The 14583-nt window shown below is 31.4% G+C and overlaps 1 protein-coding gene across 2 annotated transcripts; it reads left to right on the top strand.

Moving 5' to 3' along the window:
* The first annotated feature begins 4958 nt into the window (after positions 1-4958).
* Positions 4959-8339, top strand: LOC129297754 (disease resistance protein RPM1-like). Of its 2 annotated transcripts, XM_054936105.1 has the most exons (2): positions 4959-7480; positions 7548-7746. In XM_054936105.1, the coding sequence occupies exons 1-2, from the start codon at positions 5130-5132 to the stop codon at positions 7597-7599; spliced, it is 2403 nt and encodes an 800-aa protein (XP_054792080.1). In that variant the 5' UTR covers positions 4959-5129; the 3' UTR covers positions 7600-7746. The 2 variants fall into 2 exon arrangements, with proteins under 2 accessions (XP_054792080.1, XP_054792079.1); XM_054936104.1 differs by having other exon boundaries at positions 4959-8339.
* The last annotated feature ends 6244 nt before the right edge of the window (positions 8340-14583 follow it).

Raw genomic sequence — 14583 nt, 5'->3', positions numbered from 1 at the left:
TTTTATAAAATAAAATAATTAATTTTAAAGTTAAAAATTAATTAAAAATAATTTTAAAATTAAAATTTGGGTATTCAAGCCACCTAAAGAAATTCAAGCCATGTTTAGCTATTCAGGCTTTCTAGAGAATCAAGCCTGTTCAAGTTTAGCTTATTTGGGCTGAGCTTGAATAGACCCAACCCACTCAAATTTTCAACTCTAGTTATAGTTGCCCACTTCTTAGCCGCTACACAAAATTTGGATCCTTTTTATTATCAACTTGGCACTTCAAGTATTGATATTTTTAAATTATAATGCCAATCTTTGACTTTTTCAACACTTTCACTTTCAAATTGATCTAGGTAGCATTTGAATTTAAATTTAAAATTTAAATTTATATATTCAAAATTATTTGTTTAAATAGTTTTAAAAATTTCAAACTAAAAGAGATATGAGTTGAAATTTAAAATAAAAATAAAAAATTAAAAGTAACAAATATACCTATATTTTTAATTAATAAAAAAAGATATTGATATATTAAAAAAGATAAAAACATCATAGAAGCATCAATAAAAAAAATGAAATGAAAGGTTTGAAGTGATTAAAATTTTAAATAACTAAAATATATAAAGAATTTAAAATTATAAAATAATTATAACAAGAAAAGGACTTTATAAATGTTTGTGCATTTAAATGAGGTATTTGGTCTAAATTCAAATTCTCATTATTCTAATCACACAACTAATGTATTGAGTATATTGATAATTTGGCGCGCGCACACATATATCTGGTTAAATGAAAAGAAATTAATCTCAAAATGAATTTAACTCTTATTAATCTAGTTTCATACGTTCCATTTTGTTCTTTTTTAAAAGAAAAATTGAATTTTTTTCTAATTAAGTGATTGCACTTTTCATTAACATACACGGTTATTATTAATATTTTGTTATTTATATTACTAGATTTTAACTGTATGGCCTTCTCTTTGAATAATATTGATAATTAAAATAAATTTAAGAAATTAAATTAATTCAATTAGACAGTCATGACTTCCTCCACTAATATCGACAAGGCTTACTGTTGGTGTACTAGTATTCACCATATTTCATAGTCACATTTAGAAATTTTTGGACTGGTACAGTAACGCGTTACCCTTCCTTTCCTACCAACTCGGCCGTTATATTCCTTGTAGCTTTGGTCATAAAGTCTAGAAGGAGCACTCATTCTTTACTGACCAGCCTTGTTATCAGCGTTCAGATACGTTGCTGTCTGCTGATAAAGTCATGCATTGAATTTCTTCAAGCGGTTTCAGTTTTAGGAAAATAAAAACTTCCAAACTGACCCCAAAAAAAAAAAAATTGATTTAAATATCTCTTAAAAAATTGAATCATTAATTTCTACCAGTATTTGTTGGTAAAAAAAGAAAAAAGAAAATCTACCAGCACCAACGCAAAGCGGATTCTTGTTCGTGCACGATGTACTGTTCATGATACTTCATTACTTCATAGTCGTGCTTCAAATTTTAGGACTCGTACCGTAACGCGTTGCCCTTCCTTTCCTCCTAACACTTCCACCATGCCTACATTCCTTGTTGCTTTGGTCAACATAAAGTCTAGAAGGAGCACTCTATTCTTTATTGACCAGGCTTGTTATTACTTTTCAGCGCTTAGATATACTGCTGACAAAGTCATCCATTGAATTTGAATTTATTTTTTTATTGTTATCCAAGTATTCACAATCATAAAACTAATTTTTGAGGAATCTATAAATGTTATTTAAGGTGTTGTTCTTTTCTAAAAAATAATGTACACCTTTAAAAATTAAATTTTAAAATAATGCTTAAGAAGTGTCATTGAATTTGAATTTCTTCAGGCGGTTCAGTTTTAGGAAAATTTAAACTTTCAGACTGAATGCAAAAAAAAAATCATGATTTAAATATCTCTTGAGAAAATTTAATTATTATTCTCCCTTATGATCAAGTCACACCTTACTTAATGTCTAAGATTGACTATCTTTATTATAGTATTCGTTTTTATTCTTTTCAGCTTTTGGTAATTTTATTTATTTTAGGAGAATTACAAACAAGGACCAACTGCTGAATTAAATTAGTTGTTGGCAAGAAAAAACTAAATTAAATTAATTATTCACAGGGACTTCCAATTTCTAAGTTACTGCTAAAAAATTTAGCTTTTCTTGTGGAAAAATTTGTGCTGATCAAAATGCCTTTCAAATTTTTCCTAAATTAAAATATTTTTTAAAATTATTCTAATTTCTAACATTTAATTTTGGGATGTTTCTTCAATTCAACAATTTATAATATTAATTTTTCCAGAAAAATTATTGTCACGCACAGAAAATTTAGAAGTGTCACTTCCAAATGTGACCTTCAATCTCAATTTCAGCATGTCTCATTAACTCATCAATTTATACCTGGTTGCCAAAAAAAATAATACCAACTTATATCTGATTTTTAAAAGAAATTAATATTCACTCAAAGAAAATTTAAAAGTATCATTCCCAAATTTAGCATTCAATTTCAAGATAATCATTACTTCAAACACTTACAAAATTAATAGTTACACAAAGAAAATCTATAAGTATCGCTCCCAAATTTAGTACTTAATTTCAAGATATCTCAATTTTAGGGGAAAATCCCTAAAATTATTAGAAGTAATTCAAGTAATTAAAGGTCCTTATAAATAATTTTATCATTTATTTCTTTTTGTAACTCTTCTTTCTACCTCCAAGCCTATCTTTTAGTATTTATTGTAAATAGGTCCGAAAGTGGTGCTAAGTCTCTCCATTCTTTATTTAATTTTTGATGCTTGTACCATTATACGTTACCCTTCCTACCAACTATCTCCTTTACTAGCATTCATTGTAGCTTTGGTCAACAAAAGTTTAGGACGAGGGAACATTACTTTATTTTATATTAGTAACTCTGTATCTATTTATAAGAAATTCTAGCATTTCTTAACACTATATCCTGTTTAAAGTATTAATTTTTTTCATCTAATATTATTATCCCTAACAAACTATAAAATTTTTATGAAAAATTACATAAAGTCTCATGAAATAGACTTATTTATAAATAAATTTTACAAAATTTAGAAACTATAGTAAGGTCCATTAAAACTTGAGTGTAATTTCAAATTAAGATGCAAAAAAAAAAGCTCTATTAAAAATATATTATATTAATCAAATAATTTATAATTATTTTATTGGTAATTTATAACTACCATTTAAATTTTTTTATAACTCTAACTTCATATATTCAATAAATTGATCATATATTACAAATTTGATACTAATTATATGTAACTACTTGATTAGTAATTTATAATTATCACTTTAACATTTTACAACAATAATTTTATATATTTAATAGTTAAACCAATCACACATTGCCAACAAAATTTAGCACTAATTGTTTATAACTAACACATTAGTAATTTACAGCTCACGCTTCAATATTTTACAAATGTAATTTCAATATTTTTAATAGAAAAAGTGTTGTCTTTATACCTAAATTCAAATTACATTATTTTTAAATTTTACAGGATTTGTTTGTAAATAAGTATGTTCTATGCGATCTATATTTAATTTTTTCATTTTTTAAACTAATTAAACAAGTCCTATCTAATAACTTGTATTGAGGGTAATTTTAAAATTATACAAAAAATAGCTGATTTTATTAGTTTATATGAAGTTGTTATTAGCTTCTTTTATATATATATATATATATATAGATATATATAGATGGGAGGCAGATAGTGTTTTGCGCGCGCGCGCAATGCACACAATACCAATATACCATCTAGTTTAACATCACATTGACACTTGACACTTCAAAACAGTTGTTTTTTTTTTTATAAAATTAATAGACTTCCAATTATATTAGTGCAAGAGTTAAGATTTGAACTCTTCACCAATTGTTAAATTGATGAGAATTATCATATTTTTTTACTAGGCGTCATGATTTTTTAAGATAAAATTCTCTAATTATGAATAAGATAAAGAAACTGTGGTGTTCAAAAACGAGACGGCAAGATTAGCTGTCAGATGTAGCCCTTGGCATAACACATGTTTCATAACCCTGGACGCCACTATTGACCAGATTCAGCTTAGAGCCTTCAGGAAATAATGAAGAAACCACCTGTAATTAGCCCAGAAATTAATAGGTTTCTTATCTAAGAGCAGCAATGATTATTAGTTAGTTGCATCGAACTCAAATTAGATGCAACACTCATGTCTAATAATAAAGTCAACTGATGGACGTCGTTTTTTGAGACATGATTGAACACAAGTGGAATATGTATTATGAAGAAAAGTGATCTTTTGGAAATATATAGAGAGACGTATCTATTTCATTTTTTATAGCTCTATTTTTTATTTTTTAAACTTGACATCTCGATGGACGTGTTTTTTTTTTTTTTGTTGTCGTAAATTTCATTATTTTGGAATATATTTTTGAGAGAATGATAGATAGGTGTAAAATAATTAATTAATTCAAATTAAGTTTAACTGTTCAATTTTAAGAATTTATAAGTTTGACTCTTAATTTTATAATTTTATTATAATGAATTTGTGACTTGTGTTTTAAATTTTTAATAGAAAAACAAATTTATTTATTCTTTAACTATATTAAAATTTAAAAAATAAATTATAAATTTATTATAATAAAGTTGTAAAATTAAAAGTCAAATTAACAAATTTTTAAAGTTTTATATTTAAAATTAAATTTAAATTAATTTTTTTGCCTTAGGGCTTAATTTGTCGTTCTCCCTATATCTTTTTCAATTTCAGAAAATTCAAGAGCTTCTTTATCCTTGCATTTTCCTGGAAAATTAGTGGAAGCATCATGTTTGAGACCGAGGACGTTGTTGACTTCGTGAACCGTGAGTTCCAAGTAAACGACTTCTATAATCAGAACAAAATAGGGGCTAAGCCATTTGATTATATATGAGCTGTGAGCGCCCTTCATGGATAAGAAGTTAAGAACTCGCACAATCCTCCTTGAAACAAAACAGAAGAAACTATACAAGCACATCACCAAAGGTGGAATCGAATCCATCCAAAAAACCTAACCCACAAATCTCCATTTCCCTAATTCTCACACTACCCCTATCCAAATCAGAAGCTGGAAAGAAATGGCAGAGAGTCCGGTGTTGTTCTTACTGGACAAGCTAACATCTTTGCTGCAAGAAGAGGTGCAACTGCTTAAGGGTGTTCGCACAGAGGTTCAGTTCATCAAAGATGAACTTGAGCGCCTCAAGGCCATCTTAAGGATGGCTGATGCGTTGGAGGACAAAGACCCTGAACTCAAAGTTTGGGTGAAGCAAGTCAGAGATGTAGCTCACGACATGGAAGACGCCATTGATGAGTTCACCATTCGCCTCGTGAATCACCGTGGCCATGGCCACGATTCTGCTCTCAGAAGGTTTCCTTCATCCATCCAAGCTCTCAGAGCTCGGCATCGGATTGCTTCTAACTTACAAGAGATCAAAGCCAGAGTGGAAAACATCTCAAAGGGTCGTCGCAGCATAACTGAGACCGGGTCAAGCTCGAGTCATTTTCACAAGTCGAGGCTTGATAGTCAAGGAGATGCACTTCTGCTCGAGGAAGCTGATCTTGTGGGTATTGAGAAGCCAAAGAAGCAGCTGATTGACTTGCTTTTCCAGGAGGAGCAAGGAAAGGTGGTGATACCTATCTATGGAATGGGTGGGCTGGGGAAAACCACGGTGGCAAAGCAGGTCTATGATGACCCAAAATTGAAGAAGCGTTTCAAGATGCATGCTTGGGTCACAGTTTCCCAATCTTTCAAGATCAAGGAGCTCCTAAGAGACCTGGTTCAACAGCTTTATAAAGTTATAGGGAAACCAGCTCCTGCGGAAGTTGGCACAATGAAAAGTGACAATCTGAAGGAGGTGGTCAAGAGTCTGCTTCAACAAAGCAGGTACCTCATCGTCCTGGATGACATATGGCGGGTAAATGCGTGGGATGCTATCAAACTTGCTTTGCCTAACAACAACTATGGCAGTAGAATAATGCTCACCACAAGAAACAGAGAAGTAGCACTTTCTTGCTGCACTGAGTTGCAAGGCAAGATCTATAACCTGGAATTCTTACCTGAGCATGAAGCATGGTCTCTTTTCTGCAAGAAAACATTTCAGGGGAATGCATGTCCTCCATATTTGGAGGAGTCTTGCAAGACTATATTGAAAAGATGTGGGGGATTGCCGCTAGCAATTGTGGCAATCAGTGGTGCTTTGGCTACAAAAGACAAGAATAACATAGAAGAATGGCTGGTTGTAAGCAGAAGTATTGCATCTGAAATTGAAAGCAGTGACAGAATGGAGGATATGAACAAAGTGCTTTCCCTAAGTTTCAACGAATTGCCTTACTATCTTAAATCCTGTTTGTTGTACCTGATCATCTTTCCAGAATTTTATGCCGTTGACCATATGAGGTTGATTCGCTTGTGGATAGCTGAAGGGTTTGTCACTGGAGAAGAAGGAAGGACACTGGAAGAAGTTGCAGAGAGTTACCTGAAGGAGCTCTTGAACAGGAGCCTGATTCAAGTGGTAGAGAAAGGCAGTGATGGCAGGATGAAGACTTGTCGTGTTCACGACTTTCTAAGGGACATAATCAATTTGAAGTCAAAAGATCAAAACTTTGCAACATTGGCTACAGACCAGGACATGATATGGCCAGAAAGAGTTCGTCGCCTGTCAGTAATGAGTAGTTTACAGAACGTACAGCAAAACAGGACCTCATTCCAATTGCGTTCTCTGCTATTATTTTCTTTAGCAGACTCACATGATGATATCTCCATATCTTCACTATTCTCAAATGGTTGTAGGCTTCTCAAGGTACTAGACTTGCAAGATGCACCTTTGGAATCGTTTCCTGCTGAGATTGTCAACCTTTACCACCTGAAGTATCTAAGCCTGAAGAATACCAATGTTAAAAGCATTCCAGGTTCCATTAAGAAGCTTCAAAACCTGGAAACATTAGATCTGAAACACTCCCATGTAACTGAATTGCCAGCTGAAATCCTGGAGCTGCATCGACTACGCCACCTCCTGGTGTATCGTTATGAGATTGAATCCTATGCTTACTTCCACTCAAGGCATGGTTTCAAGCTGCGAGGCCCAATAGGATGTATGCAATCTCTGCAAAAGCTTTGTTTCATAGAGGCAGACCAAGGAAGTCAAGACCTGATGGTTGAACTAGGCAAGCTGACTCAACTGAGGAGGCTGGGCATTAGAAAGCTGAAGAAAGAAGATGGGGCTGCTTTTTGCTCATCCATTCAGAAGATGACCAATCTCAGGTCTCTATCCATAACTGCAATCGAAGAAGATGAGATCATTGACATTCAGAACATTGTCAAGCCTCCTCCATACCTGAGACAATTGTACTTATGTGGACGTCTAGAGAAGTTACCTGAATGGATACCCTCTCTCCACAATCTGGTCAGAGTATACTTGAAATGGAGCAGGTTAGAGGAGGATCCTCTGGTGTATCTTCAAGATTTGCCCAATCTAATTCATCTCGAGTTTTTACAGGTTTTTGTTGGAGAGACATTGCAATTCAAGGCAGACAAATTTCCAAGTCTGAAGCTGTTAGGCCTTGATGATTTAGATGGACTGAAATCCGTGATAGTGGAGGAAGGAGCAATGCCGAATCTGAAAAGATTAATTATCCAGCGATGTGGATCACTGAAGCAGGCACCTTCAGGCATAGAACATTTGAGCAAGCTAAAAGCAATTGACTTCTTTGATATGCCTGATGAATTGATCAATGCCCTGAGTCCAAATGGAGGTAAAGATAATTGGAGAGTAGCACACGTACCAGCGGTTTATTCGAACTACTGGAAATCTGGTGCCTGGGATGTTTACTCATTGGACACTCTTGGAGAGAGAGACAGTTCTTCAAGTAATGTTGCAATGAAAAGTCATGAGATTCGTCCACTTTGGAAGGTTTAACTTCTTATTTGCTGATTTTCTTTATGGGAATGATTACAGAGGTTTTCATGGCCTATAAACCAAGGAGCATAACTTGGTTCTTGGTCAATGAACCATGATATATGAAATGTTCGATATATTTTTTGTAACACTGTCATGATTCATTACATTTTGACACACTAATAAACAACAACGTCAAGCTGGTAGCTGATTTTCATGTGATTCAGAACCAGAGGTAACTGAATTTACCTGCCATATGATGTATAAATCAGTATAGCAAGGACTGAAAAGAACACACAATTGAATGTCCTTTGTAATTAGTTATAAGCCATGATATTAGGAAGCATCAAATCAATTTGTGCAAGTTAGATTTAACCAATACAGCTTCACCAACTTTACTCTAGCTAAATTTCAGGAGATCCATTCTATCTGAATATTATGTGCCTTGAGAACAAGCGAGTAAAAAATCTTGGACAGAAACTAATTCAGTTGTTGCTTATCTGCTTTTCTTTTTTTCTTTAGTTTTTTCTATAACAGTATCTGCTTTTCTTTTTAAACTTGTAAATTGCAGTCTGAGCTTGCAGGTGACTAAAATGCCTTGGTTATTGTTATTCTAACTGGAGGAAATTCATCACATCATTGCATTTTCTCCTTCTGAACATGTTAATTGATGCAGTAGTTCAATCTTTTGTTGGTCATCTTAATGATATACCTAGGTTCTTTACCCTACTAACAATGAGAAAATGTTAAAGAGCTATCATTCAAAATTTCAGAATTTTGTTTCCAGCGTATCTCGATTTTGTGTTACTTGAGGCTACTTTTTTATTAGCCATTCATTTAATACTTCCTTAAACAACAGATGACAAATTACATCAACAAAGTAATAAAAAGTCAAATGCACAAAACTAATATAAGAACTAAACACCATAGAACAAAGCTAAAACCAGAAAATATAACCAACCTAAGATGTGAACCTAAGAAAGCATAATAATATGCATGGCAGAGCAGGAAAAAGCTAGACAATTCTATTCCATTTTCTTTGGTGCTGCAATCATGAACTTGGTGCTCTGTATGAAATATATAAAATAGAATGACTAGATTTTTTCCTAGCATGTAAACCAAGAGGCAACACAAGGTTCTTGTTTCGGTTTTTCTTTTTTTTTTAATCTTTTTCTCCTTTTTGTCATTGACCCATGATGAATGACATATTCAATTTTTTCGGTTTTCCAGAACATTTATGATTCGCTAAATTCTGAAATGCTAATAGAATAGTAATGCCAAGGGAATAGTTGGCTTTTATGTGATTCAGAACAGAGGACTTTGAATTTTACCTTCCATATATGGTGAATAAATCAGCACTGTATCAGGAGAAGCAAACTTCATGAATAAATGCCTTTTGTACCTACTCTTATCAAATTAATCCTTAGTTAACAGGATATTTTTGTTTATTTTATTGTTCTTGCCGTTAGTTATGTTATATTATTTATAATAACTCCAGTAAATGTTACATGTTGGCAACTAAATTCATTTGAGATTGGAAATTGAACTGGTAACTTTGCTGTTAGTGTGTATATATGTTCATTCAGGTGCGATCTATATTGTGAGAGCCAAGAAAGGAGGTGACCTTGCCAGTTCAAGATTAGGCCAAATACAGTACATGCAAAGTTTAAATACAGTTTGAATGATTTATTCTTAATATAAAATAAATTTTTGTATTAATTAATGCTAAAAAATCATCATATGTTTTGCATTTTTGTTGTTTTAATATTTATGTTTATGAAAATAAGGATGAATTTTAATTAAATTAAAATTGTTCAAATTTCTATTAGGAGAGATGCTAATATTTAATGTTCGATTGTGCTCTGAGTAGAATTGCCTTTAACTATAGGATATCCATGTGTAATAAAAAAAAAATTGATACATGATATGGTTCCTCTTTATTTATGTTATATAACATCAATGCCAATTTTAATATTAACTGATTGGCTCCGCAAGAAAAATAAAGAATTGGTCATTCGGTTTTAGCTTTAGGAAAAGAAAGTTGTATTCTTTCAAATTGAACCAATAAAAAAATTATGATTTAAATATCTCTTAAGAAAATTTAATTATTCCTAACCCTTATGATCAAGTCACGCGCTTTCTTGATGCTTGCCTAATGACTATCTTTATTATAATAGTTTTATTGTTTTTACCTTTTGATAATTCTATCTTAGAAGAATTACAACAAGGACCAACTAAATGTAATTAATTATTCATAAGGACTTCCTATTTCCGCAACTACTCAAAAGAATTTTAGCTGGCCGGAAAAAAAAACTACTCAAAAGAATTTTAGCTTCTCTTTTTTTTTTTTCCAAGATAGAATATATGTTTATCAGAATGCTCTTCAACATTTAATAATATCACAAAGGAAATTTAAAATGTCACCATCAAATTCTTAACAATTCAACCAATAGCCATTGGATTTAAGGGTTAGTTCTTCACAACATGATACATCAATATTTGAATTTTTGCTAGAAAATAAACTCATATTTAGTGGCTAACTTCAAATATAATTGTTTTAAATATGAGAATACCTATGAGCAATAATAACAAAATTCTTATCAATTCAATAATTATACCATATTCTTTTTTTTAAAAAAATAATGGTCACACATAAAAAATTAGAAACGTTACTTTTAAATTTGACTTAATCTTCGTTCCTTAACACAACTGCACATGTTTCATAATTTAAGAATCCATTATTGAACGTATTCAGTTAAGATCCCTTCAGGCAGGTCAAAAAAAAAAAAAATTAAGATCCTTTCAAGAAATTAAATAATGAAGAAACCACCTATAACTTTCCGAGATATTATATAAGAGCAACATTTTTAGAAGCAAAAAGGTTTTTGTTTGCATCTAACCCAAGTGGATGACTAGTTCATGGCTGATAGTAGACGTGCTGTTATAATATTATAAAAATCCTATATTTAAAGATTAAAAAATGAATCATGGATGTATAAAATTAACAAATATCTAATCAAATGATTTAAATTATTTTAATATAATATATTATCTTAAATATACTTAAAATAAGAAATCTAATATGTGCTTTCATATTTCATTACTCCTCTATCTTAAAAAAAAAGTCATACTTAATTAATTTTATAGGGACTGAAAAAAGGAGTTAAAAGTAGGTTAATTCGTTAACTTTGTAAAAACAATTTTTTTCCAAGTATCTTTAATAAATTCAAACATAAGATTAATTAATTATAATACTATTGTATTCTAGTCAAAGTAAATTGGAAAAAATTAATAACCTAGGAAGTATCAATCAAATATAATTTATATTTCAGAACAGGGAAAGTTTAGAAAACTCATTAGTCATTAGGCTTTTTTGGCCCAAAAAATTGGAGATTTTTTTTTTACCGAAAGAAAATAATCTGGAGGTTGAGACAAAGACCTTGAAACAAGTAAAAAGTAAAAATATTATGAATGAAAATCTTCTAAAGTTTACTCCCTAAACTTTTCTTAATTTGAAAATATTTGAGTCATCAAATAAATCAAGTGATGATTCATACATTTGATTTTAATTCATAGACAATAATGCAAATATAGGGTAATATTAATATATAATTCCTATGCAAAATAGAGGGAAAAATTGGAAGCATTTGACACTCCAGGATAGAGTGAATCATAAACATTTATTTAATCAAATACTTTCAAATTCAAGAAAGTTTATAGAGTGAATTTTTTATCTAAATGATAGAATTATCTCAGTTTTCTAGTGGAAAGTCTTGAGCTCCAAATAAACGACTTTGTAACAAAGAATAGGGATTAAGCCATTTGATTATGAATATAAAACATAAAAAACTGTATAAGCACATCAAGAAAGATGTAATCCATCAGGAAAATCTAACCACACCATTCTCTAATCCTCTAATACTCTAGTTATCAAATTACCACTATCGGAATCTGAAGTTGAAAAGAAATGGCAGAAAGTCCGGTGTTGTTCATACTGGACAAAGTGACATCTTTATTGCAAGAGGAAGTGAATCTGCTGAAGGGTGTTCGCACAGAGATGCAGTTCATCAAAGATGAACTGGAGCGCCTCAAGGCCATTTCAAGGGTGGCTGATGCTTTGGAGGACAAAGAACCTGAACTCAAAGAATGGGTGAAGCAAGTCAGAGATGTAGCTCATCACGTGGAAGACGTCTTTGATGGGTTCGCTATTCGCCCCGTGAATTACCACGGCCACGACCACGATTCTCCTTGTAAAAGGCTTGCTTCTGCCATTCAAGCTCTCAGAGCTCAACATTTTAAATAACTAGGATCTAAAGGATTTGGCAAACCAAATCATTAAATTCAAATTCTCATGCATTCAAGCACCCTTTAAGATGATTTGACATGTAGATAAACTGATATCTGTAAGGCAAAACCATTTGAAATTGTGTCCCTTATGTCTTCAGAAGTCTGCTAGCTTTTAATATTGTTGCGCGCGGCCAGCTTAGTTGGACACATGATATGGTTCCACCTTAATTATGTCATATAACATCAATGCTAATATCAATATATAACTTACTAGTTTGGAAAATATATATAGGAGAGGATTGGCTCCGCAAGAAAATAAAGAATGGGTCATTGGTTTTAGTTTTAGGAAAAGAAAATTGTGTACTTTCAAATTGAACTAATAAAAAAATTATGATTTAAATATCTCTAAAGAAAATTTAATTATTGCTAAGTGCTAACCCTTATGATCAAGCCACACGCTTTCTTGAATGGTTGCCTAATGCCTGAGATTGACTATCTTTATTGCGTGTTTATATATATATATATATATAGGCAGAAACCGGGGCAAAAGCACCCTCCATATCTCGACACAACCCAGGAGAAATCTCAATAGGAGATTCAATAGATTCAATCAGAATTTTATGACTGTGTTGCTGCATAACAATACCCATCTTAGCAAGTAAACTTGCACACATGTTAATTTCACAGAAAATATGCGTCGCCTCCACTTGCCAATCTCCTTCAACAAATGATAGTGCATGCCGGAGTTGCCACAAGTTTGTCCCGCCTTCATTTACGGCTATATCCCATTCTCAAATGGTGGCAGAAGGATCACTTTCTTCATGCCGAGAGTCTGTTGTTTGTGATCCATAGAATAGGCTCCATGACTCTGCTTCCAGTGTAGTGCAAATGCCGAAATTGCAGGTGAAGCTTCCAAGCCATTTGTCTTCTGCGTTCTTGAAAATGCCTCCACATCCGGCTCCCAACTTTCCCTTCGATGCCCCATCAATGTTGAGCTTGATCCATCCTTGAGGGGGTGCTTCCCACTGTGTGTGAGATAATGGACAAGTATTAAGCATACTTGTTAAAATATATTAAGTTTTAATTGTATAAGATTTTTCAAACCTCTAGTTTAATGAATATGAATAAGGGAGACCCGACTGTTATTGTTTTCGTTATCTGACAAACTTAATTTTTTATATAAATTATATATTCATTTAATAAGTGACAATAGATAATTAATAAGTATTGTTGAGAAATTAATAAGTAAAGTTATGTAATTAATAAGTAATTTGATTGTTTTTTTTTTCGAAACAACAATTGAACAAGTCTTGTTATGGTATTAACAAGTTAAGCTATGCAATTAATAAATATTGTTACGTAATTAATAAGTAACGTTGCATTATTAACAAGTAATAAAGTTCAGTTGAAAGAGTTATGGATTCAACGAGTAAATTCAAATAATTACAAGTCGTATTAAAGTATTAATAATGATAGTTACGCGATTAACAAGTAATGTAATTCTGTTGTGAGAATCACAAACTTAACAAAGAGAGTTAAATAATTGATAAGTCCTATTAAGATATTAACAAGTATAATTACACGATTAATAAGTAATTTATTTTTGTTGCAGAAGTCGTAAGGTTAACAAGAAAAGTTAAGTAATTAACAAGTCTTGTTAAGGTATTAACAAGTAAAGTTACCCAATTAATAAGTAAAGTAATAATCAAATGATTTGAAAATAAAATTTATCATATATATAATTTTATACATTATATGATTGAATGAGTTAAGTGACTTAATGATTTAAAATTTTTTGGTGAACCAAGGAGTCTTGGGTTCTACACTTACCTTGGCCACTTTTAAATAAATTAATTTTCCATAATGCTTCAGCCACCACTGACGGTGGTCTAGCTGGTGGCTGGAGCTGTGGCGACGAAGGGCCATTGGCTGCCCTTGTAGACAAAGCTTTTGTCACGGGTGACGATGGCTAGTGATTTTTTTTAAAATATTTGAAGTGAGAGTATTTTAGTCTTTTTCACTTTTAACTTATTTTTAATTTAATCCCATAGGACTAAACTGATATTTTAAAATTTTTTGGGAGCCACCTGAAAATATGTTGCTTCCCTAATCCTTAAATGAAATTCTCTCTAATTTAAATCTCATTCCTCTGCTCTTATTTATAAAGCAGAGAGGAAAAAAAATTAATTCTATTTATAGAACACTTATTAATTTTTAATATTTTTACTGTATTAAATGTCTTGAATAAAAATATTAATAATAAAATTTAAAAATATTTATTAAAATATATTAAAAATAACTTATAAATAAAATAAATTATATGTTCAAATTTTTAATAATTAAATTTAAA

Source organism: Prosopis cineraria, unplaced genomic scaffold (genome assembly GCF_029017545.1).
Source record: "Prosopis cineraria cultivar Desert tree isolate PC_DT_omini unplaced genomic scaffold, ASM2901754v1 PC603, whole genome shotgun sequence".
Taxonomy (NCBI): Eukaryota; Viridiplantae; Streptophyta; class Magnoliopsida; order Fabales; family Fabaceae; genus Prosopis; species Prosopis cineraria.
This window is presented reverse-complemented; position numbering and strand designations above follow the sequence as displayed.